At 42.6% G+C, this 26794-nt stretch overlaps 1 protein-coding gene across 1 annotated transcript in view; it reads right to left on the reverse strand.

Moving 5' to 3' along the window:
* The window catches only part of FKBP8 (FKBP prolyl isomerase 8), a 66861-nt gene that overhangs the window by 19311 nt on the left and 20756 nt on the right, over nt 1-26794 (reverse strand). Inside the window, exons 5-7 of the mRNA XM_056569810.1 lie at nt 14250-14467; nt 10931-11103; nt 9354-9431 (exon numbers count right to left, since the gene is read on the reverse strand). Of these exons, the coding sequence (XP_056425785.1) occupies nt 9354-9431; nt 10931-11103; nt 14250-14467 (469 nt within the window). The remainder of the gene's footprint in view (nt 1-9353; nt 9432-10930; nt 11104-14249; nt 14468-26794) is intronic.

A 26794-nucleotide genomic window follows, 5' to 3' on the forward strand; every position in this document is an offset into this window, starting at 1 on the left:
GGGTGGGCCATTTATATGGATACACCTTAATAAAATGGGTTGGTGATATTAACTTCCTGTTTGTGGCAAATTAGTATATGTGAGGGGGGAAACTTTTCAAGATGGGCGGTGACCATGGCAGCCATTTTGAAGTCGGCCATTTGGAATCCAACTTTTGTTTTTTCAATAGGAAGAGGGTCATGTGACACATCAAACTCATTGGGAATTTCACAAGAAAAACAATGATGTGTTTGGTTTTAACGTTACTTTATTCTTTCATGAGTTATTTACACGTTTCTGACCACTTATAAAATGTATTTAATGTGCTGCCCATTGTGTTGGATTGTCAATGCAACCCTCTTCTCCCACTCTTCACACACTGATAGCAACACCGCAGGAGAAATGCTAGCACAGGCTTCCAGTATCTGTAGTTTCAGGTGCTGCACATCTCGTATCTTCACAGCATAGGCAATTGCCTTCAGATGACTCCAAAGATAAAAGTCTAAGGGGGTCAGATCGGGAGACCTTGGGGGCCATTCAACTGGCCCACAACGACCAATCCACTATCCAGGAAACTGTTCATCTAGGAATGCTCGGACCTGACACCCATAATGTGGTGGTGCACCATCTTGCTGGAAAAACTCAGGGAATGTGCCAGCTTCAGTGCATAAAGAGGGAAACACATCATCATGTAGCAATTTCGCATATCCAGTGGCCTTGAGGTTTCCATTGGTGAAGAATGGCCCCACTATGTTTGTATCCCATATACCACACCATACCATCAATTTTTGTGTTCCAACAGTCTTGGAGGGATCTATCCAATGTGGGTTAGTGTCAGACACATAGCGGTGGTTTTGTTTGTTAACTTCACCATTCACATAAAAGTTTGCCTCATCACTGAACAAAATCTTCTGCGTAAACTGCCCATTCTGCAGCACCTTAAACTATGGATACTGGAAGCCTGTGCTAGCATTTCTCCTGCGGTGTTGCTATCAGTGTGTGAAGAGTGGGAGAAGAGGGTTGCATTGACAATCCAACACAATGGGCAGCACATTGAACACATTTTATAAGTGGTCAGAAACTTGTAAATAACTCATGAAAGAATAAAGTTACGTTAAAACCAAGCAAATCATTGTTTTTCTTGTGAAATTCCCAATACGTTTGATGTGTCACATGACCCTCTTCCTATTGAAAAAACAAAAGTTGGATTCAGAATTGCCGACTTCAAAATGGCCGCCATGGTCACCACCTATCTTGAAAAGTTTCCCCCCTCACATATACTAATGTGCCACAAACAGGAAGTTAATATCACCAACCATTCCCATTTTATTAAGGTGTATCCATATAAATGGTCCACCCTGTATATATACGGACAGCCGCTCTTCTATGGTCCCCTGCGTTGCCGTATATATACAGTACTATATATATACATACTATTCATATTTCCCACAAAAAGCTGCGATTGGCCAGATGGTTCCAGCCAATCACAACTCTGTGGGAAATATGAATAGGTATATATATACTTCAGTGCAGGGGACCATAGAAGAGTTGCCAGCCGCATCTATACATTATATAGGACAATCGCATTGGTGACAGGAGTGACACTCGCTGCGATCTGTCTATTAATGCAGGTTCTACAGCTCCCAGCATGGAGCAGAGTGTGCTCCATGTTTGGGGCAGTAATACCTGCAGTAAGGGACAGATCACAGCAAGTGTCACTCCGGACAGAGTCGGGAGAACAGCTGATGCTGCGTAGTAGATAAGTCCTATATCTACTGCCCAGCAAGAATTTACAGTGAGCCTGTAATGTGTATACAGTATAAACATTGCTGGCTCAATTAACCCCTTGCTGAGCTGTGCGCTATGCGCCAGCCCAGCAAGGAAAGAGTTAACTTACACTGCTGAACAGTGTAGGTTAATTCTTTGGGCAGTATACACTATATACAGCTATCTATGGATAGCTGTATATAGTGTATACAGAAGACGAAGTCCGCATAGCTTCCTCCATCCCGGCTGTGTCCGTGTAGCCCCGTCCCCTAGTGGTGACATAATTAGGGGGCGGAGCTTCAACTGGAGCTAGGCTGGTAAGGGTGTGAGGCTCTGTTGACATTGTACATTTTGTAAAATGTGAACAGACGCATCTGGCAGTGTCTTCCCAGACAGGGAGACTCCAGCTGTTGCTAAACTACACAATTGGAGGCTCCCTGCTTGGGAAGACATTGCAATATGGGCGCTCTCCCCAGAGGAGAGCGGCAAAAATGTACTAACCAATTTTTTGTGTTTTTTTTTTTCCTTGTTTCAGATCCGTGTATGCAGAGGATTACTTCGGATTCGGAGGACTACTGCAGATGAACTGGATTTTTTTTCTTTTAATAAAAAGGCTAAAGAGGGCTGTGGGGGAGTGTTTTTTAAAATAAAAAATTTTTTCCAATGTGTCGTGTTTTTTTTAAATTGAACTTTCAGGCTTAGTAGTGGAAGCTGTCTTATTGACAGAATCAACTACTAAGCTGGGGCTTAGCGTTAGCCCCAAAAACAGCTAGCGCTAACCCCCAATTATTATCCTGGTACCCACCGCCACAGGGGTGCTGGGAAGAGCTGGTACCAACAGGCTTGGAGTGTCAAAAATGGCGTTCCTGGGTCTAGGCGGTAACAGGCTAGCGTTATTTAGGCTGGGGAGGTCCAGTAACAATGGTCCTCGCCCACCCTGGTAACGTCAGGCTGTTGCTGCTTGGTTGATATCTGGCTGAGAATAAAAATATGGGGAACCCTATGCATTTTTTGAAATAAATAAATACATTGAATAAAACGCATAGGGTTCCCCGTATTTTTATTCTCAGACAGATACTAACTAAGTAGCAACACCCTGACGTTACCAAGATGGACGAGGACCATTGTTATTGGCCCTCCCCAGCCTTAATAACACCAGCCTGTTACTGCCTAGGCCAAGGAGTGCCATTTTTGATGCTCCGGGCCTGTTGCTACTGGCTCTTCCCAGCACCCCTGTGGCGGTGTGTACCAGGGTAATAATTGGGGGTTAGCGCTAGCTGTTTTTGGGGCTAAAGCTAAGCCCGCCTTATTAATGGATTCCGTCAATAAGACAGCTTCCACTACTAAGCCTGAAAATGAAATAAAAAAAAAAAAAAGACGACACATTGGAGACATTTTTTTGTTATTTTAAAAAACACTCCCCCACAGCCCTCGTTAACCATTTTATTAGAAGGAAAACGCTGCCAGAAGGGTCTGTTCACATTATACAAAACGGACAATGTGAACAGAGCTTCACACCCTTACCAGCCTTGCTCCCGTCTATAGCTCCGCCTCCTAATGACGTCATCACTAGAAGGCAGAGCTACACGGGCCCGGCGGGGACATGGAGCGAGGGAGATAAGCGGTCCTCGTCTTCTGTATACACTATATACAGCTATCTATAGATAGCTGTATTTTCTGTATACCACTCAAAGGGGCTATAGGAGCAGGGAGTCCTGTCAGTCTGGTGATAGGATTCCCGGCTCCTGTATAGTATATACGGGTACACTATGCACCACTGTATACTATATGGCCGGGGAGGTGAGTAGTGATACTATACATCACTCCTCACCTCCTTACACTCTATGGACTGGGCGCTCAGCATCCGACCCACAGAGTGGTACCTGAAGACAGTGAGAAAACTGCCACAGGGGACAAAACTGGCTGTTTCCACACAGAAAAAACGCCATAAAAACTTCCAAAATGCAGGAAAAAGCTGTGGCAGTTTTTTTGGCGTTTTGGATGGTGTTTTTTAAGATGAAAAAAAAAAAAAAACAAGTGGAAACCTAGCCTAAGATTGTAATTTAATGGGGAATACAGGTATTTACTAAAACTGGCAGTTCAGGAGAGGTTACAGGTCTAACTACACAAATGAAATTTTTAAGGATAGATACTAATTTTCATAACATAAAAACTTGCATACACCTACCATAAACAGGGGTTTAGAACACAATGCTAAATAGTGACATGTTGATCCTATGAGCATTAATCTGCAGAAGAATGATGAGGTAACTTTCTCCTTTATTCAGGTTACCTCACTGTATAACTTTCCTATTCTTTGCAAATACAGTGGAAACACTCTGTAAAATCTATCTGTAATGTTTTTCATCCAGTACATGAATAACCCCAATGATAAAGGTGCCCAAACAAGCTTAACAGCCAGATCTAGGTGTAATTGTAATGTCAGTTTCCAGTGATCTCTAGTTTCATAAGTGAAATGGAAAAGAAACCATAGTGTCTGAGAGTGGGACTGGGAGGACACCTGTGAACATTTCATCTATTGTCCTTGATTTAATATCTTTCCATGGAAATCACTGATGTCTTAGGATTGAAGAAATGGTAACACCAGAAAAGAAACTACTGCATTTCACAGAGGAACATACTGTATGGGGCGTCAGAACAGCAAGTCATGTTACTGCAGGTCTGTAGCTCTTTAACCATGAAAAGTAGATTGCAAAGGAGAATATTTATCATGTCTCTACTCCCAAGTTTTCCATAGAAATTAGGTACAAAACACTTTTTGCCTATTGGATGATATAATTGCAGCTTTGATGCCATGATGGAGCCACAAATAAGCACCTGTGGTGTTCCGGTACCGTATGGCATACCGTACCTTGCATGGTGGTCCCCAAAGTCAGAGTTACTTTGTTCCAGTAGGGTCTTCCTGGTGGGATAACCCCTAGTCGCCTCTTCCTTCTTTAATTTTATGATGTTTACATGTATAAGTAATTATATATTTGTCTATATAGTGTCGCAGGACCTTAGGTCACATGACTAATGTTACTTCTTTAGGTTATGCTTAAGGACCTTCCAAGGTCACATGGTATGGTCACATGTCAGACCATAATCCTTTGTAAAAAGAATTGACATATGGTATGGACCAATGAGCTTAAGGCCAGCCCCTGCCCATATAAGGGAGCTGCCAGCCAATCCTCGCTCTCTTGGGTTCCGGACTAGCAGAGAGAGAGAGAGTGGATCCGTGCAACTTACAAAGACAAGACCAGGCCTGAAGCCTGAAAATTCCGCAACTTGCGAAACCGTGAGTTTAAATATCAATCCCCGCTAAAGGTAGCGTGACTACTGGACCTAATATCAATCCCCTAAATCCAGTGGAACAGCGCATATAAATCTCCTAAGCTCTAGAAACTCATGAGGTCCCAACCAGCTGTCAAACTTCATATAGACTCTGTTATATGGACTGTTCCTGTTTAATACTGCATAAAAGCTGCAGTAAAAGTTCCGACAGTTTTATGAAAATCTCCGGTTGTGGACAATCATTTATTTACTATCTCCCTATCGCACTTGTGACGGGTGGCGGTAGGATAAGCATACAGAGAAAAACCCTCACCCTGGCGTCACGACAGTTAAGGTTTAAACCAGCACCCTTTCATCACTGCACAGCTACACCCCATATACCCTACAACCCCAGGCTACCACACACCTTTCTCCCATAGTAAATAATGTAATAACAAGCCTGGAAAATGCTCTAATGCAGCGATCTTCAACCTGTGGACCTCCAGATGTTGCAAAATTACAACTCGCAGCATGCACGGACAGCCGTTGGCTGTCCGTGCATGCTGGGAATTGTAGTTTTGCAACATCTGGAGGTCCGCAGGTTGGAGACCACTGCTCTCTGGATGTGCCAGGACGGCCTTAAATGTCACATGAGATTTCACCCAGGGGTCAAGTCCTAAAAAGAAAAGTGAGGGAACTCCCCCAAGATTTCCACTCAAGAACTGGTCCTGCAGGACTCCTGCTAATGGTAATGGTGATCCTGCTGTGGAAAAAGTGCAGGAACTCAGTTCCCACACGTTCCTGCAGGACTTGAGCCCTGATTTCACCCCTCCCAATTGTCACAACACAGGTCTCCTTGATAGTTCTAGCAGTGATTATTTTCCACAATAATACATTAAAGGGGTTGTTCTGAATTTCTAAATAAACTACCATAGCATTGACTTTTGTGGGTGGTGTATGTTCTATATACACTTTATTTTCATTTTGTTCAGCGTATTCTCAGGCTGCTGTGTCACATGACTTTTTTTTTCTAGATAAGTTATCCAAAAATGATGTAAAGTGACTTCTTTATACGGACTCAATGAATCAGGAAGATCATATGTCATAGATGTTTATAGCTCAGAATACTGTTATAAAACCATCAGCTACATTTAATGTGAACTATAAAATAATGGTAATTACAATCACAATAAGAAAAAATCATGGACACATAAATAAAACTTTTTTACAGGCAATGGAAAAATAGACCCTATTTTTATGGACTGTTTAGAAATCTAGGGGGAGATTTATAAAAATCTGTGGAGAGGAAAAGATGACCATTTGCCCATAGCAACTAATCAGATCACTTCTTCTCATTTTTCAGAGGCCTTTTTTAAAATCAAAGAAGCAATCTGATTGGTTGCAGTGGACAACTGCTTGCCTTTTCCTCTCCACAGGTTTTGATAAATCTCCCCCTTAGGATAAGTTTCGACTTGGTTTTTTTGTTGACCAAAAAAACGTCATAAAAAGCGCCAGAAAAAACGTGCCAGCACCTGTGTTTAGCGTTTTTTTTCTTGCGTTTTTCTGGCATTTTTTGCCTTTGAGTGGTAATTTCATTTTTGGCCCCTTAGACGTTTTTTTCAAAATTTTTTGGGTACAAAAAATAAATAAATAAAAAAGGATGCAGTAGTGATGTAAAAAAATTTATTTAACAAAACTTATATTTTTTAGAACAAAATTTTTATTAATTTTTAATCAGGGAGCAATTTATGTGGGCAGGCAGGGCACTAAAAATGTAGCCAACAATAATAAAAATGTAGTGTGTGTGTGTGTTTTTTACTTTTTTTTTCTTTATTAATTATATTTTTTAGGTAGTACTACTACTCCCAGCATGGAACACACTGTTCCATGATGGGAGTAGTAGTTCCTGTACTAATGGACAGATTGCCCCCGGTGTCACTCCTGACACCCGATGCATCTCGGGGATGAGGGATGATCGCAGCGGGTGTCAGGAGTGAAACCCGCTGTAATCTGTCCTTAACTGCAAGTACTACTGCTCCCAACATGGAGCAGAGTGTGCTCCATGTTGGGAGCAGTAGTACCTGCAGTTAAGGACAGATCACAGCAGATGTCACTCCTGACACCCGTTGTGATCCTCCTGTATAATGTATAGATGCGGCCGGCCGCTCTTCTATGGCTGCACTTAAGTATATATATACATATTCATATTTCCCACAGAGAGTTGTGATTGGCTGGAACCATCTGGTACATTTTTGTTATTGTCGGCTATATTTTTAGTGCCCTGCTCGCACACATAAATTGATCCCTGTTTAAAAATGTAATTAAAATTTTGTTATAAAAAAGATAAATTTAGTTAAATACAATTTTTTTCCATCACTACTGTGTCTATTTTAATAAAAAATGTTAATGGTACCCTACAAAATGTTATTAAAAAAGGTATCTCTATCACTTTTTGGGATTGCTAAAGTCCAAAAAAGAAAAAAACTCCCTACAAAAACGCCAAAGTTAAAACCCACATGTAATTTTTCTTGGCGTTTTTTTTTTTACTCCCATAGACTTATATGGAAGAAGAACACCACGATTTCAGGGAAAAAAATGCCATAGGCTCAACATGCTGCGATTTTGCAAAACCTCAAAGGAGCTATAATAGAGTGAAAAAACGCCCAAAGCATAAGAAAAATGGCAAACTGAAAAACGCAAAGTGGAAAAAGAATTTTGCGATTTCTCATTGATTTACATCTGGCCGCAAGGTTTTTTTTCAATGAAAAAACGCCATGGGGGCCGTTTTGGTGTTTTTTGGGGGGGAAAATGCACACAAAAAAAAACAAGTGGAAACTTAGCCTCCATGTTGGTTGCTAACCCTGATATACACAATTTATTAGCAAACAGGATCTAGATAATTTTTATCACAAACTGATTGTACAGAATGCTGCCTACAGTTCTACTGTTCTTCATGTATTTGCTCAGTGAGTAAGTACCCAAACACACAGGGACATACTCTCTGAGCAAATCCATACAGAACATGCAGCCTGGACGACCCCTTTAAAAGTATTCTTGAACAGTCTGAATTCACTACATATAATGTAAAGCTATAAGTTAGGGAACTATCCTAAGGCTAAGTTTCCACTTCTGGCAGTTTTTGGAATACCGCCACTGCAGTTTTTGAGCCAAAGCCAGAAGTGGATTCAAAAGAAATAGGACATATAAAGGAAGGACTTACACTTCTCCTCCCTTATGGATCCACTTCTGACTTTGGTTAAAAAACTGCAGTGACAGATATCCAAAAACTGCCAGAAAAAAAACTTAGTGGAAACTTAGGCTTAAAGGGGTACTCCACCGGAAAACATTTTTTTAAAGATCAACTGGTGCCAGAAAGTTAAACATATTTGTAAATTACTTCTATTAAAAAATCTTAATCCTTCCAGTACTTATCAGCTGCTGTATGATCCACAGGAAGTTATTTGCTTTTTGAATTTCCTTTCTGCATGACCACAGTGCTCTCTGCTGACACATCTGTCCATATCAGGAACTGTGCAGAGCAGGAGAGGTTTGCTATGGGGATTTGCTTCTACTCTGGACAGTTCCTGACATGGACAGTGGTGTCAGCCGAGAGCACTGTGGTCAGACAGAAAGGAAATTCGAAAACAAAAGAACTGTGGAGTATTTATAACAACTGATAAGTACTGGAAGGATTAAGATTTTTAAATAGAAGTAATTTACAAATCTGTTTAACTTTCTGGCACAAGTTGATTTAGTTTTCCAGTGGAATACCCCTTTAATGTTATTCTATAATAAAAGTATATTGGAAGTATACTTTGTATAAAAATTGGAAACAAAAAACAAACAAAAAAATGCTGTCAACAAGACTGAAAAATTACACATTTTATAAACCATAAGCGTGTATAGAGAAGGCTAATCTCAAAATGATATATTGTTGACCAAAAAATTATCTAGTATGCTGTGGTAGTACAAATATTTCAAAAAGTTGCATACTTGATCAGAGCCATCCACAGGGTAGGGCAAAGGTAAAAATTAGGGCCTTTCAAGTTCTGTTTGACAGTCCTGCTCTCCTAACTACTGGCACAGAAAGTCATATTGCCCAATTGTTTTTAATGACACATTTTCCTGTGGAGATCACATTATGGTGCAGATTTTCACAACCAATTAAAATAAGGATGAAGACAAACTGAATTGCTCCCCCCGCCCCCACCCACAGCCCCCCCCCCCCCCACCCCATACTACAACAAATGTGTGAGCTGCTTCTATGGTACATACAGTACACCCACCAGTGAACTCAAACCTTGCACTTTTAGCATATGTATCCTATAGTTTACCTTTGTTGTAGGCTCCAATTTTAGTGCTTGTTTAAGGATAGGCATGGCTCCTTCAAATTCACCTCTCTCTGATAAGACCTGACAAGGACACAAATAAATAGCAACTGAGACTGAAATCCCACTCTTTTATTTTTCAGTATAAATAATGACACACAAACTCTATTTAATTTTACAGAAAGTAATGACAAACATTAATGACAAGACAAGACATAGTAACATATAGGTACCTAATGAATTACACAATGGCCCTCATTTACTAAGAAAATCGGGTTGTAAGTCTATCTTGCTTTCTTACCCGACTGCTTTTTCCCCCTGGTATTTATTATTATGTCGCATCCTGTTTGTCGCACGTGGGTTTTGTTGGTTTTGGTTTCCAACTCCTCTGAGCTGTCGGGAAAAAATCCACAACAATACAACAAATTCGGGTTGGAAACCTTAATAAATACGTGGGAAAGCTCAGAAATGTCGGGTAACGCCCCTTTTTCGGGTTTGGGAGAATCCACATCGGGTCCGTCGGGAAAAAATGTTGCATCGTGTCGCAGACTGGCGCACGATGTCTGCGACATGGCGCAGACAAAGATGCGACAAAAAAACCCGACAAAAGAGGTCGGGTTTAGAATAGTAAATGAGGGCCAATATCTTTCTATCTAGAGATGGAAACTGTCAGACAGCTTCCTCTTATGGGTAGGACTATACTGTAGTTTTACTGATGCATCCTCAGTAAGTGCGGTCAGTGCTTCTGTAGAGTAGTGGGCGATTCCATTACACTGCTCTTTAGCTAACTCAATGACTATATTATAAATAATGGTAATGGGGAACCATTTTTCTTTACTGCAGTTTGTGAATACAATCCTAAATACATCTCATTCTGAATGACTTAAAGGGGTATTCCGGGCAAAAACATTTTATCCCCTGTCCAAAGGATAGTGGATAAGATGTCTGATCATGGGGGGCCCGCTGCTGAGACCCCCGCGATCTCCCTGCAGCACCCACTTTCTATGCGGGTGCTGAATCTCCAGTTTCGGAAACCTCCGGGTTTCCGGGACTGGGGACGTGACGCCACGCTGCACCCCTCCATTCATGTCTATGGAGGGAGGGGAGGGGGGGTGAATGGAGGGGGGGGGGGGTGGCGTGACGTCACGTCCCCAGTCCCGGAAACCCGGAGGTTTCCGAAACTGGAGATTCAGCACCCGCATAGAACCCGGTGCTGCAGGGTGATCGCGGGGGGTCTCAGCAGCTGGCCCCCCACGATCAGACATCTTATCCCCTATCCTTTGGATAGGGGATAAAATGTTTTTGCCCAGAATACCCCTTTAACTTGCCACAATTTCCCACCAGATTGCAGTGCTGCACCACCACATGGTAATTCAAGCCTACAATGTAGCAGTCAGTGATGACAACAAATTAGTTTAGATATGATTGGAACAACAGTCAGAGAATATCTTCGTTATTATGACTCAACAGGTTGTGAAGCACTTTCCTAAGGTTTACACAGACCTAATATTAATTATGGAAAGAGAAAACATCACTTTGTAGCATTTATCTAAGTCATACATAAAAGGTTGAGGTGACATTACCTTGCCTTTCCTATAAAGTGCCTTTGCATTGTCTTTATCCATCTCTAGCACTGCATTGCAGGAATTAATGACGTCATCATAGTGATGAAGCTTCAGCTGGGTGGCTGCCAGGTTATTCAGACATTTGATTCGATGCTCACGAATCTCCTCTTCTTCCTCTGAGCTCAGTGGTTCTGAGTAATACAGATAATGGTGAGTCATTATCCAGGAGATACGTGTATGAACATCCTGCTGTATGGTACCATGACAACATAACCAGACATAACGTTCCATTGTGGAATACCAGCACGAAGTAAATAGTGCAAACTAAAAAAAAAGTAATAGCCAAGCAGTGGCCCCTATAGGAGGCACAGATACTGGCTATAGAGTGTTCTGAGACAGAATAGCAATGTCGTGATTAGATTAGGTATTGCCGTAAATTATATTTTTTCTTCTATTCTGATACAGGTGACATTCAGTATTTGATCTCATGCATACAGAACATATTACACATCCTTTTCCATCTACACTGCAAGATATTACTCATACGATTTCAAAAAGATACGATAACAAAGGTTACTGTAAAATTCAACATTTTCTAAATGTATGTAAATTAAATAGACGTTTTGTTTACCATACCCACTTCACTTATCCTTCCAGAGTGATGGGTTGCTTATTTAGTCAATTAATCTAATAAAATGTCAGCATTCACTTTGTGCAAATACTTTAACATAAAGAAGAACATGTAAGTAGTCATCATTAGAAATTAGTCGTGGATTGTGGACTGTGGCCCCAAAAAAGTCACCTGATCTGATGACTTCCCACTCCACCCTCAACCAATCACAGGGCTGAGCAGGAAGCAGAATGTCATAGAACAGAGACAGAAAAACACAGGAGCAGGAACTGGAAGATCTGACAGTGGGAGCTGCAGGGGAGCGGTGGAGGTAAGTATACAGGCTTTTATTATTTTACTGCACAGGGAGGAATATACCTACAGTGGGGCAAAAAATTATTTAGTCAGCCACCAATTGTGCAAGTTCTCCCACTTAAAAAGAGGAGAGAGGCCTGTAATTTTCATCATAGGTACACTTCAACTATGAGAGACATAATGAGAATGAGAAAAATCCATAAAATCACATTGTCTAATTTTTTAAGAATTTATTTGCAAATTATGGTGGGAAATAAGTATTTGGTCACCTACAAAGAAGCAAGATTTCTGGCTCTCACAGACCTGTTCTGTCTTCTCTAAGAGTCTCCTCTGTCCTCCACTCGTTACCTGTATTAATGGCACCTGTTTGAACTTGTTATCAGTATAAAAGACACCTGTCCACAACCTCAAACAGTCACACTCCAAACTCCATTATGGCCGAGACCAAAGAGCTGTCAAAGGACACCAGAAACAAAATTGTAAACCTGCATAAGGCTGGGAAAACTGAATCTGCAATAGGCAACCAGCTTGGTGTGAAGAAATCAACTGTAGGAGCAATTATTAGAAAATGGAGGACATACAAAAACACTGATAATCTCCCTCGATCTGGGGCTCCACGCAAGATCTCACCACGTGGTGTCAAGCGATCACACGAACTGTGAGCAAAAATCCCAGAACCACACGTGGGGGCTCTAGTGAATGACCTGCAGAGAGCTGGGACCAAAGTAACAAAAGACTACCATCAGTAATACACTACGCCGTTAGGGACTCAAATCATGCAGTGCCAGACGTGTGTCCCTGCTTAAGCCAGTACATGTCCGGGCCCATCTGAAGTTTGCTAGAGAGCATTTGGATGATCTAGAAGAGTATTGGGAGAATGTCTTATGGTCAGATGAAACCAAAGTAGAACTTTTTGGTAAAAGCTCAACTAACTCGTTGTGTTTGGAGAAGAAAGGATACTGAGTTACATCCAAAGAACACCATACCTACTGTGAAGCATGGGGGTGGAAACAATATGCATTGGGGCTGTTTTCTGCAAAGGGACCAGGACGACTGATCTGTGTAAAGGAAAGAATGAATGGGGCCATGTATCGTGAGATTTTGAGTGAAAACCTCCTTCCATCAGCAAGGGCATTGAAGATGAAACATGGCTGGGTCTTTCAGCATGACAATGATCCCAAACACTCAGCCCCATAGAAAACCTTTGGAGGGAGTTGAAAGTCCGTGTTGCCAAGTGACAGCCCCAAAACATCACTGCTCTAGAGGAGATCTGCATTTAGGAATGGGCCAAAATACCAGCAACAGTGTGTGAAAACCTTCTGAAGACTTACAGAAAACGTTTGACCTCTGTCATTGCCAACAAAGGGTATATAGCAAAGTATTGAGATAAACTTTTGTTATTCACCAGATACTTATTTTCCACCATAATTTGCAAATAAATTATGAAAAAATCAGACAATGTGATTTTATGGATTTTTTTTCTCATTATGTCTCTCATAGTTGAGGTATACCTATGCTGAAAATTACAGGCCTCTCTCATCTTTTTAAATGGGGAAAACATGCACAATTGGTGGCTGACTAAATACTTTTTTGCCCTAATGTAACGTTTGGATTTGTCTAGAAAACCAATTTAATGTAAACGTAATAATTTACTCCCTACTGTCCGTAACAAAAAAATAGAGAGGGCAAGGATTTTGTCAACCATATAAATGCACACATGTCAATTAATCAATTATCTTACTTTGTATTGGGAAGAGGATATTTCTTATAATGCAGTTTCATCTGTGTTTGTATGCAGAGGAAGTGGGAGCTTAATGTCAAGTACTAAATAGTGTGAATCATCCTATTTCCTCTTAAAAAAAGATTCTGCAGCAGCTGGGTCACAGTCAGAAAATAACCTATAGGGGGTGCTGATGATGTATTTGACTTAGGCCCTAGGACTTGAACTAAGCAAATTGTCATTCTTCTTATTCTTTGTACTTTGCAATGTCTACTTATCATCTCTGTGTTGTGACTTAACCATGTGCACTACCTTTCAGCTTTATAACCATTTATTATCCCATGTTGTGTAATATCACCTGTGGTCCTTAGCCAGTAGCCATGACATTACCAGTATCCTTCTTATATCACATAGCTGTGTGAATTATCCCCATACTGTGACATCACTCTGTGCAATAACCCTACTAAAAGCAATGTTTGGAGAAGGTCCATCTGTAAATGTAACACCAAGTGGCTCACCTAGCTGAAGAAACCATATTCATTAATATTTTTGTGAGAGCAGCTCCACAAAATGTGAATGGTTTTGGTATTCTATAGAAGAATCCTATCTTTCTCTAAAATGCAAGCCTTTTAGTATTTTGTACATAACTGGAGTACCATCAACAGGTTTCTTGAGTTGTTTGTTTTAGTTACCTGCAGTGCTGGGTGTGAGGATAGTCAGTGCTTGGCTATAAGAGTGCATGGCACTTCGATATTCTTCACGCTCAAAATGGAAATTTCCACATTCCCGTTTCTGGTTCCCTAGAGTAATGCGGTCAGCAGAGGTGAGAGCGACCAGGCTGGGCTTGTCTCTGACTTCAAGTAAAGTCACTTTGTAGAGTAAAGAGGCATCTGAAGGAATGTCTGGGTCCCTACAACGAGGAGCAGAGCAGTAAAAATAAAAACTACATAAATAGCATACAATACATTATTAGCATTACTCAGCACTATGTTTGCATGTTCAAAAAAGATATTTCAACTGCAGTAACAGCTGGTACCATGGACATTTCATTCTTGCATCATTGTAAGTGAGCAATCAGAAGGCTGGATATACCAATATGGTATTTGGTGCATTTATTATGCATTTCTTTCAGCGAAAGTCAGTAGTGAATGTAACATGAAGAAGAATTATAAAGGAAAGATAATTCTTCTCTTTTGTATTCACCCATTTATTGGGTTCAAGTCAAAACCAGAAACAGATTCAGGCTTTGGAAAAAAAATGAAAAGAAAGGACATGAAAACTGAGTTGTGTGAACTTGACCCAATACCACATCCTGTGGTGAAGTCATGACATGTTGTTAGCACAATGCCAATCTAGTTTTTAAGTGGATGAGTTATTTGTGACTGAATGTCTTTCAGCTAAAACCTCGGATCACCAGCATGCACTCTGTCCCAGGTCTACAGGTCAGAGAGGTTAACAGTTCGGAGATAATTCTTATGAATCAGATGTTTGTAAAAAAAAAAAAACTTAATTAATGTAAACTTCAACACAGATGTTTCATAATGAACCAAGAGAAAGAACTGATATATTCATTATTATAAACTTGTGCATGTAATTTATATATTGTTTTTTAAATTTTTAATTACATATAATATGTTCATAAGTTTTTTGATCTAGATATATATATATATATATATATATATATATATATATATATATATATCTAGAAAAATGTAGAAGCAGCACACCACAGGTAGACATCAAAGGAAAGGTGAATTTATTCCATGATGTGAGAGACTACGTTTCTCCAGCCTCACGCTGGCTTTCTCTAGTAGTATGTATGTTCCACAAAAACTTCCAAACGGCTAAAGATATTAACATGAAACTTGGCACACATGTTACTTATATGTCAACAACAAACATAGGATAGGCGATTTAACCCTTACACACCCCCATTTGCCAGGGGCAGGGTTTGTGTTTAAAGTCCCATACAAGTCAATGGGAAATATATGTTACTGCATAACTTCCAAACGGCTGGAGATATTTTGATAATACTTGGTTAAATGTTACTTATATGTCCACTTGAAATATAGGATAGTTAATTTAACCCTTAATTACCCCCATTTGTGAGTGTCCCATGCAAATCAATGGGAAATGTATTTTCTCACATAATGACCGTACGGCTGGAGATATTTCAATACCTGGTACACATATTACAGGTCGGGATATGAGGACGCGATGGGAGGTCGAGATAGGAGGACGGGGAGGTCAAGATAGGAGGATGAGATAAGAGGACGGGATAGGAGGACGGGATAGGAGGTCGGGATAGGAGGTCGGGATAGGAGGTCGGGATAGGAGGGCGAGAAAGGAGGACGGGATAGGAGGACGGGATAGGAGGTCGGGATAGGAGGACGGGATAGGAGGACGGGATAGGAGGTCAGGATAGGAGGTCGGGATATGAGGACGAGAAAGGAGGACGGGATAGGAGGACGGGATAGGAGGTCGGGATAGAAGGTCAAAATAGGAGGACGGGATAGGAGGTCGGGATAGGAGGTCGGGATAGGAGGTCGAGATAGGAGGTCGAGATAGGAAGTCAAGATATGAGGACGGTAAAGGAGGTCGGGATAGGAGGTTGGTATAGGAGGTCGAGATAGAAGGTCAAGATAGGAGGACGGGATAGGAGGTCGGGATAGTAGGTCAAGATAGAAGGTCAAGATAGGAGGACGGGATAGGAGGTCGGGATAGGAGGTTGGGATACGAGGTCGGGATAGGAGGTCGAGATAGGAGGTCAATATAGGAGGTCAAGATATGAGGACGGGATAGGAGGTCGGAATAGGAGCTCGAGATAGGAGGACGGGATAGGAGGACAGGATAGGAGGTCGGGATAGGAGGTCGGGATAGGAGGATGGGATAGGACGGGATAGGAAGACGGGATAGGAGGTCGGGATAGGAGGTCAGGATGGGAGGACGGGATAGGAGGTTGGGATAGGAGGTCGGGATGGGAGGTCAGGATATGGGGTCAGGATATGACAACAATATATGAGGACGGGATATGAAGTCAAAAGCTTCCTCTGTTGATTTTCCTCCAAAACAAGGATTAGGAAGGAAAAACCTGGCAACGCCGGGTACTCAGCTAGTATATATATATATATATATATATATATACAAAACTCAATGTATGTATCTATGTATGTTCTTGCATCATTTCCAAACGGCTAAGATATTTTGATGAAACTTATATGTAAACAAAGAATATAGGATAGTAAATTAAAGGGATTATCCACCATAAGGTGATTTTAGTATATTGGGTTACATTAATGTATTTATCAGTTGTGCTGTGGAGCAGGGTATATAATGTGATAGGTCACGCTTCTCTGATGAAAGGACGTCAAATCACCTAAGCAATAAGGGAGAAACACAAAACTCCCTTGCGTCTTTTTAATATACTGAGTTCATATGCAGCACTTTATCTGTGCTCCCGGTTAGTTCATTCCCATGGTCAAAAATGCTAAATTAGAATGTATCAAATACACAGATGCAATGGAAAGCTGAAAGGGTAGGAGAGGTAATGGTGGTATGTGGGAAATTTGTTCCTACCTGAAATTTCCATTTCCTGGAGTCCGTAGGCGGCACAAAGGGTTAAAGGATTTTCCTGTACCAGAAATCAGAAGAACATACAAAGCAATACATGCAGGATGCAAGTAAAATTATAACCAATTAGCTTAAGCTCCTCCTTACTCCTGTACCACCCCCGCTCGTATATAGTCCCACAGAGCCAGAGTACACGTGTATAGTATGCAGCAGTAAAGAGTTTATTTGTGGGAGGGTAAACTTGTGCCGCCTACAGACTCCAGGAAATGGAAATTTCAGGTAGGAACAAATTTCCCACTTCCTGATTGTCCTACGGCGGCACAAAGGGATTCGCAAAGCAGTGCAAAGAATCAATCAGGGAGGGAATAATGCCCCCCTGCCGCCTGGATCACGCTAGCGCCAAAGGCTGATCCCTCAGAGGCAGAGATGTCTAATCGGTAATGCTTTACAAAGGTGGATGGTGAAGCCCATGTTGCGGCTCTGCAAATTTGTTCCATAGGGACGTGATACCTTTCCGCCCAGGATGTTGCCGTGGAGCGAGTGGAGTGGGCTCTCAGCGATAGTGGAGAAGTAGATCCATCTAGCTCATAACAATGACGGATAGTATCCCTGATCCATCTGGCAAGGGAGGATTTACTTGCTTTTTGACCCTTCTTGGATCCTTGGAACAGAACAAAAAAGGCTTCCGAGGATCTAAAGGCACTTGTTCTCTCCAGGTAAGTTAGGACCGACCTTCTAACATCCAATAGATGGAGACTTGTATCTTCATCATCCCTCAGGACCGGTAGTACTAACTCTTGATTGAGATTCTGTGGTGAAGGCACCTTTGGAAGGAACCCCGGCATCGTCCTGAAAATGACAGCGTTGGGTAGAATTCTGAGGTAAGGTTCTTTGCAGGAAAGAGCCTGTAGTTCCCCTATTCGCCTGGCTGAGGTGATGGCTACTAGAAAGAGAGTCTTAAAAGATAACCACTTCAAGGGAGCCGAATCCAGTGGCTCAAAAGGCTCCCCCCCAAGTCTCCTTAACACCAGCGGCAGATTCCAAGAGGGTAAGGGATGATGATACGGAGGGTGTAACCTTCTTAGTGCTCTGAAGAATCTCGAAACCAACATAGATTTAGAAAACAGACCATTGAGATTGGCATTAATGGCCGTTACCTGCACCTTCAGAGTATTAGGTTTGAGTCCCTTCTCAAACCCTTCCTGTAAAAACAACAACAAAGAGGGAGTGAGCCTTGGATCTCTATTATTCCTAGAACACCAGTTGGAGTAGAGACGCCAATTTCTGCCGTAGGCTCTTAGCGTAGATGGCTTCCTGGATGCTAAGAGTGTGTTCACTACCCGTTCTGAGAAACCTTGACTGGTCAAAGTCTGGCGTTCACATTCCAAGCCGCCAAGCTCAGACTGCCCGGGTCTGGATGGAAAAGACTCGCCTGGAGGAGGAGATCTTTGGAAACTGGGAGCATGAAGTAGTCTCCTTTCGATGCTTCCCACACGACTTGAAACCAAGCCCGTCGAGGCCAAAACGGGAGAACGACTATAGCCTGGGCTTGGTCGTCCACAATCTTCCTCAACGTCTTGGGGATCAGAGGTAACGGGGGAAAAGCGTAGACAAACATCTTCCTCCAAGATATTGATAGACCGTCTATCACCCAGGGTTGGTCTACTCTGGAGAGAGAGCAGAATTTTGGGAGCTTTTTGTTCTCCTGTGTCACAAACACATCTATAAGAGGAAGGCCCCACTTGGCCGAGATCTCCCTGAAGACTTTGGGGTTGAGTTCCCACTCCCCCGGTAGGATCCTCCCCCTGCTGAGCCAGTCTGCCGTGATGTTCATTGATCCCTTTATGTGAGTCGCTGAGATTGACTGTATATTTTCCTCCGCCCAGATCATTATGTTGGCACATAACTTCTGCAGAGACTTGCTTCTCGTACCCCCCTGCTTGTTGAGGTAATAAACTGCCGGCAGATTGTCTGAAAGGACTTGAACATGCTGGTTGTGGATCAGATTCCTGAAATGAATCAGCGCCAGACTGATAGCTTTCAGCTCCCTGTAGTTGGAGGACATCCTCCTCATCTCCGCAGACCACGCTTCTTGAACCCATGAATCCCCCACATGGGCACCCCAGCCAGAGCCTGAGGCATCCGTGGTGAGGACTATTGGCTGAGGCAAACGAAGAGACCTGCCCTGCAGGAATCTGGCTGGCTGTAACCACCACTTCAGGTCCTTCTTGACTCTCCCTGGAATAGGAATTGGTGAATCCAGGTGAAGTTGGTTTCTGTTCCAGAGGGACAGGATGTGGGCTTGGAGGGTCCTGATGTGAGCCTTCACCCAGGGCACTGCCTCTATGGCTGATGTTAGAAGACCCAGAACTTTCATAGCGAGGCGCACTGTGCAGGACTCCAACCCTAGGAAGAAATGAAGATTCTGAATTATATTGTCCTGCCTTTCTTGTGACAGAAAGATCTTCATCAGATCGGAGTCTATGAGAAAACCGAGATAAGAAATTGTTTTTGCTGGTGACAAGCGGGATTTTCTGAGATTTACTAAGAATCCGTGATCCGTCAGTAGCTTCATGGCTATCTGGAGATGTTGAATAAGCAGGTGTTGAGAGCTTGCCTTGAACAACCAGTCGTCCAGGTAAGGTGTTACATGGATTCCCTGCAGCCTCAGATGGGCTACCAGCACGACCACTACCTTGGTAAATACCCTTGGCGCTGAGGTTATGCCGAAAGGGAGGCACGTGAACTGGTAGTGTAGGATTTTGTGATGATGTTCTATGGCCAAACGTAGAAATCTCCTGTGAGCTGGACGGACTGGAACATGCAGGTACGCGTCCTGTAAATCCAAGGACGCCATGAAATCCCCTTCTGCGATATCTAGGACAGCTGACCTGATGGACTCCATTTTGAATCTCTTTCTGACAAAGAATCTGTTGAGAACAGACAGATCGATGACAAGTCTCCACTCTCCTCCCGATTTTGGTACGGCAAAAACCGGGGAGTAGAAACCTTTTCTCTTTTCTTCATCTGGAACTTCTTCCAGAGCATTCTTCTGAAGAAAGGAATGGATCAGATCCACTACTACTGAGGAAGCTGTGCTGATCATGAATCTGTCTGGAGGAATGATCCTTAGCTCTAAGGTGTAACCTGTTCTTATCAAGTCTGAGACCCAAGCATCTGTACACGTTCTTGACCAAATATCTGCAAAGGCTTGGAGTCTCGCTCCTACCGGGACTACCGCGAGCTCGGCGTCATTGTTCTTTCTCCTTGGCAAGAAAGGGCTTCTTCTTGAAGGAGGAGGAGTCCTGCTTTTTCTTATATTGACGCCTTGAATCCTGGCGAAAATTACTTCTTTTCCTGAAGGGACTTCTATACCTGGTCGGCCTATATTTCCCAGGCTTGGTCCAGCGATAAGGAAAACTTTCGCCCTTGTCCTTACGGAGCGCTTTGAGACTCCCTTTTAGCTGGGGTCCAAACAAGGAAGAGGGATGGAACGGTAGAGAGACAAAGCTATTTTTCGAGGAAATATCCCCCCCCCCAGTTCTTAATCCATAGAGCCCTTTTGGAGGCATTGGACAGGGCCAGGACTCTTGATGAGAATTTCATCACGTCTAATGGAGCGTCACAGAGAAATTCTGAGGCCGACTTCATTACCGAAAGACTTTTTAACAGGTCTTTTCTTGACACCCCATCCTCAATGTCCCTGGAAAGCTCAGAGAGCCAGATTCTGAGAGCCCTCGCTACTGGAAGGGAAGCTGATGCTACCTTAGCTGCTGCGGCCGCCGCCGTATACGATTTTTTATTTAGAATATCCGCTTTTCTTTCCATAGGGTCAGAAAGCATAGATGACTCCTCAGAAGGGAAGATAGCCTTCTTGGCAAGCCTCGCAGCCACTAAATCCACATTGGGAGGATTTTCCCACTCTTCACAGGCCGCTGGGGAGATTTTATAGGCAGACTTCAGCCTTGCCCCAGGATCCGTTCTCTTCTCTGGCTTAGACCAGTCCTTAGAAAACCAGTCCTTTAAGATTGGGTGAGAAGGAAGCAACCTGTCTCGCGAGGGAGGGAAATAATATAACTGGTCTTTTTGCAGTTTGGAGGATACGTCATCATCACATTCCAAGACCTCCTTAACTGCTGACAAAAGATCTGGCAGCTTATCTTTATTTAGGAGATATAAGTCTTCTGTAATCTCCATGACTTCTCTCCTATCACTACAGGCACTATCAGAATCCGAGATGGAGCTGAAGGATGAAGATGAGACAGGAGAGACTTCCCTATGGGTATTCTGTTTAATCCCATCACCCTTAAAAGCCGACTTCACTTCCGAAAGGGTAGAACACAGCTCAGATTTCAGCCAGCCTAAAAAGGCTTTGGGTTCCATAGGGGTAGAGGAAGTATGAGCAGGTGTGGTGCACAGACTGCATATATCCGCCTCCCAATTATCTGCCAGTAACTCTTGACACCTGACACAGGAGCGGTGTCTGGTCTTTCTTGACCTTTTCCCTCCAGGACGAGACATCTGGAAAAAAAGGGATAAGTATACATAAGAAATCTTGCCTCTCAGGTTCCCAAACAGACAGGGACAGAAGGAGTCACCGCAAATTACCTCTGCGGGCTGAGAAACCTGCTGCCAAAGGCTAAGCGCAGGCTCCCAGCGGCAGGACCGGCATTTTAAACACTTCCGGGATCTTGCGCATGCTCCGTGCGTCAGGCGCCAGCCGCGACTGCGCACTAGGCTCACCCCGCGCCATTTTGGTATACCCAGTGAAGGCGCCGTCACCAAACTCCCACGAGTACCGCGCGCTCCACCACAGAGAGCTCACCTGTCCTGGAGCTGTGGATGATTGCAGTCGCGCGACCCATGTCCAGGGAGGATACGCTGCCATGCCAGGAAGCCCCTGGATACCGCAGCTTTGGGGTGAAGCCGAGGGACCAGGGAAGCCCCCGGTATACAGCTAAACTTCACTCCAGGGACCTGAGCAGCCCCAGGTATGGAGCCCTTGCATCCTTGTTCTTCTTCTAGAAGAAAAATAAATACACGTGTACTCTGGCTCTGTGGGACTATATACGAGCGGGGGGTGGTACAGGAGTAAGGAGGTGCTTAAGCTAATTGGTTATAATTTTACTTGCATCCTGCATGTATTGCTTTGTATGTTCTTCTGTTTTCTGGTACAGGAAAATCCTTTAACCCTTTGTGCCGCCGTAGGACGATCAGGAAATGTCATATTCCCACAGACACCTTAAAGGAGTTATCCACCATATGGTGATTTTAGTATGTACCTGGCAGACAGTAATGGACATGCTTAGGAAGGATCTGTGCTTGTCTTAGGGCAAAATTGCTATGTTGTGAGATTACCATAATGCTGTGGCTAGCTTTTTGTGAACTGGTATTTCCTGTTTGAGTTTTCTTTATTTTGCCTACAAATCCCATAATTCCATTTTCCTCCCTCCCACATATCAGCCACCCTACCCATTGAAACATAAATGAGCTGCATCCATTCAAAAGACCTGTGGCGTTCAATCAGGGTGCCTGCAGCTGTTGCATTAGTTGCAGATTGATCTCTCTCCCATCTGAGACAAGTCATTTTGTATTGCGTTAAAAATAAATATTGGGGTGAAAATCACATAAGAATTGTGAGAAAACCGTCACACACAAGTACACAGACTATATTATGAACTATACTTACTTTACAGCCCCTGTAGCACAGTCAAATAAAAAAAATCCTGGAATACCCCTTTAACCCTAAGCTACCCCCATTTGCGAGGGTGTTTTTTTTTTTTTTGTCTATAGTTCCATGATCTTCAGGTGAGTGTGATGGTCCAGTTTGCAAACCATGCCCTCCACAAGCCACACACCTCTCACAAGCCACACCCCTCCCACAAGCCACACCCATTCTATTTTTGAGCTGGGAAATAAGGTCTAAATATGAGGTCGGGATATGAGGTGATGATATGATGATAGCATATGAGGTCAAGATATGACAACTAGATGTGAGGTCGGGATATGAGGACGGGCTATGACGTGGGGATTTGAGGATGAGATATAAGATCGAGATATGAGGAGGGGATGTGAGGTTGGGATATGATGCTGTGATATGAGGTCAGGATATGAGGCTGGGATATGAGGTATGGATATTAGGATGGACTATGAGGTTAAGATATGAGGACAGGTTATGAGGATGGTATGTGAGGAGGGGATATGAGGGCTGTTTATGAGGTTGAGATAAGAGGACCAGATACGTGGTAGATATATGAGGTTGTGATATGAGATTGAGATATAAGGACAGGATATGAGGTTAAGATATGAGGTCGAGATATGTGGTCTGGATATGAAGACGGGATATGAGGACAGAATATAAGGACAAGAGCATCCTAATATGTTGCTTTTCCTCTAACAACAAAGTTTAAGTAGGAAAACCGGGAAAACGCTGGGTACTTTGCTAGTTTCAAACATTTTACCACTTTCAGTAAGTACATTTATGAGGTTCCAGTTGTACACTTATGTTGTATATGTTGGCACTATAAAAATAAAGATTATCATCATATTGCATATGTGTATTAACTCAGAAAAGGTCAACTAGTAATATACAATATATTGGTCACACGTCTGAGAATTTAGAGATCTACTGATTGTTCCAAGAAAGACACTTATGACCAGTTTACCGGACTAGCAAAGATAACCAAGGACATGACTTGACTATCTCCTTCAGTCCCAAAGAGAGTGAAAGGCATGGCAGTGTTCTTACTCATCCACCAATCCATTTAAAGAATGACATCGAACCTTCGTTCTCATGACACTTATTGCCTATCCTAGCGATTGATGATAAGGGCCTATCTTAACCCCTTAAAGATTTAATTTTCATCTTAAGGAATCAAAACAATGTTCGTTTTTTCATTCTCACCTTCTAAAAATCATAACACGTTCAATTTTGCACCTACAGACCCATAAAAGGGCTTGTTTTTTGCGTGACCAATTGTACTTTGTAATGACATTACTTATTTTTTAACATAATCTGTGGCAAAACAAAAAGAATATTTGTGGGGTGAACTGAAAAAAAAAACGTAATTTTGCTTCTTTTTAGGGCTTCCGTTTTAACACAGTGCACTTTTCGGTAAAAATGACACCTTAACTTTATTCTGTAGGTCCAAACAGTTATAGGGATACCCAATTTATATAGGTTTTATTTATTTTACTACTTTAAAAGAAGTATAACTACATGCACCAAAATGAGTATGTTTAAAATTGTCATCTTCTTACCCCTATAACTTTTTATTTTTTACCCCTATAACTTTAAGGGGCGGTATGATGGCTCAATTTTTGCACCGTCTGTAGTTTTTATCGTTACCATTTTTGTTTTGATGGGACTTTTTAATCTCTTTTTATTCATATTTTTAGGGCATATGAAGTGACCAAAATTTCACAATTTTGGACTTTGGTATTTTTTTACGTGAACTCTATTGACCGTGTAGTTTAGCTAACCACATATGATCTTTTTTTTATGACATTATTTTATTAAAAAAAATTTTTTTTTTGCTATACCATGCAATCTTTTGATTGCATACCCTGATCACTGCTATGCCATAGCATAACACTGATCAGTGTTATCGGTGCTCTGCTGCTCCAGCCTGCTGAGCAGGTATGGAGCAGTAGATTGCCGATCGGACGATCAGGAGTCAGGTGAGGACCCTCCTGTCGTCTAGTAAGCTGATCCGGACATTGAGATTCTGTCATGATAGTCCCGATCAGCTCAGCTGAGCTGCCGGGATAGTTTTACCTTCACTATAGACGCCGCAGCGTCTAAAGGGTTACTGCCGAGCATTGGCCCGATTGGCGGTGCCCGGCATTAGCCGTGGGTCCTGGCTGCCCTCAGCAACCAGGACCCACAGGGTTTAACCCGTTCTCCGCTCATGAGAACGGCTTAATCCCCGTTAGCTGGTCTCAGCACGTACAGGTACACCCTGAGTCCTTCAGTACCAGGATGTCAGGGCGTACCTATACGCCCTGCGTCTTTAAGGTGTTAAGAAAATCCCTATAATACAAATGCCACATATCATGGAGACTTTGGATTAGTTATTTTTGGATTCTTAATCGTTACAATGTGGATCCAAATGTATTAGAACTATTTGAAATAAATAAATGGAAAGTCTTCAGTTATTTCTGATTTAAAAACTTCTGTTAAACACTGTCCTCTAAAAAGACTTGGCAACAGCAGCATCTGCAATGTGCTAGAAACATGTTTAACAAATATTTGCTTGATTACATTTTTCTTGGTTTTTACAAAGAACTATTCTGAGATATTCAAATTGTTATTCATTCTTGGGAACAGACTTTTGTATTCACCGAATGAGTATGGAACAGAATTCTGTCCTTCTACTACTGTTGGATAATTACATTTATATATTTATTTAAAAAATGACTATACATGAGCTATAGGGACATGCAGAGATAGCAGCCTGACCTTGATGTCTAAGGAGGGCAGAAGGCTCTCTGTCACATGAAAAGACATCAGTATTATAAATGGTACATGGAAGGTGGGGGGACCCTTATATAGATTTTGCATTGAGGCCTTTAGAGCTAAGAGACAGAATTGTTTGGAGCTACAGATGTAGAGAAAGGTACAAAAAAGAAAAAAGGGTCTAAAAAAAATTCTGAATGCATTGCATGTGGCCATAACTAATGCAATAAAGGAATTATTAGAAGAGGGTGCAGTAGTAAAGATAAGCTGCATCTTCTTCCATCTCAATATTGGTGGGGGTCCCAAAGTCAAATAGAATGATGGCAAAAAAAAATTTAGGTTACAAAATATTTGAAAATATCTTAAAATTTGGTATGATATACTTTAGACAAGTTATGTACGGTTCAAATATTTGGCCTTCTAGATCACTTCTTCACTTCAACTGTTCCTTATCAGGCTAGGTTCATAGTGTGTCTTGTGTTCACTTTTCACTGTTGCTATTTTATTATGTTTAATTCTGTGATTGCCACAGCTGGAAGCACCCTGGTCAGAAAACACTGGTCTACTGCATTGAAGGGATCACAGGTGTGTTTCAATGGGTGGGGTTGCTGATGTGTGGGAGGGAGAAAAGTCACCTCACACTTACAAACAAGGAATCACGGGATTTGTAGTTTAAAGGAGTTGTGCGCTGCCCTGCCTTTTGGAGCTCCGCTCGCAGCGTCCGGAAGTTCATTACTCCGAACGCTGTGTGCGGGCTTCCGTGTTTGCGGCCGCCCCATCGTGACGTCACGCCCGGCCCCTTGTGACGTCACGCCCGCCCCCTCAACAAAAGTCTATGGGAAGGGGCGCGACCGCTGTCACAGCTGTATATCATCGCGCCCCTTCCCATAGACTTTCATTGAGGGGGCGGGCGTGACGTCACGAGGGGCCGAGCGTGACGTCACGAGGAGGCGGCCGCGAACACGGAAGCCCGCACACAGCGTTCGGAGTAATGAACTTCCGGACGCTGCGAGCGGAGCTCCGAAAGGCAGGGCAGCGCACAACCCCTTTAAGGGAACATACTCCAACAGGAAATAGCCAGTTCACAAAAAGATAGCCTCAGCATTATGGTAGTTTGACAACATAGCCATTTAGCCCCAAGACAAGCGCAGATCCTTCCTAAGCATGTCCATTACTGTCTGGCAGGTACGTACTTAAATCACCTTATGG

This window comes from Hyla sarda, chromosome 4 (genome assembly GCF_029499605.1).
Source record: "Hyla sarda isolate aHylSar1 chromosome 4, aHylSar1.hap1, whole genome shotgun sequence".
In the NCBI taxonomy this organism is placed as follows: domain Eukaryota; kingdom Metazoa; phylum Chordata; class Amphibia; order Anura; family Hylidae; genus Hyla; species Hyla sarda.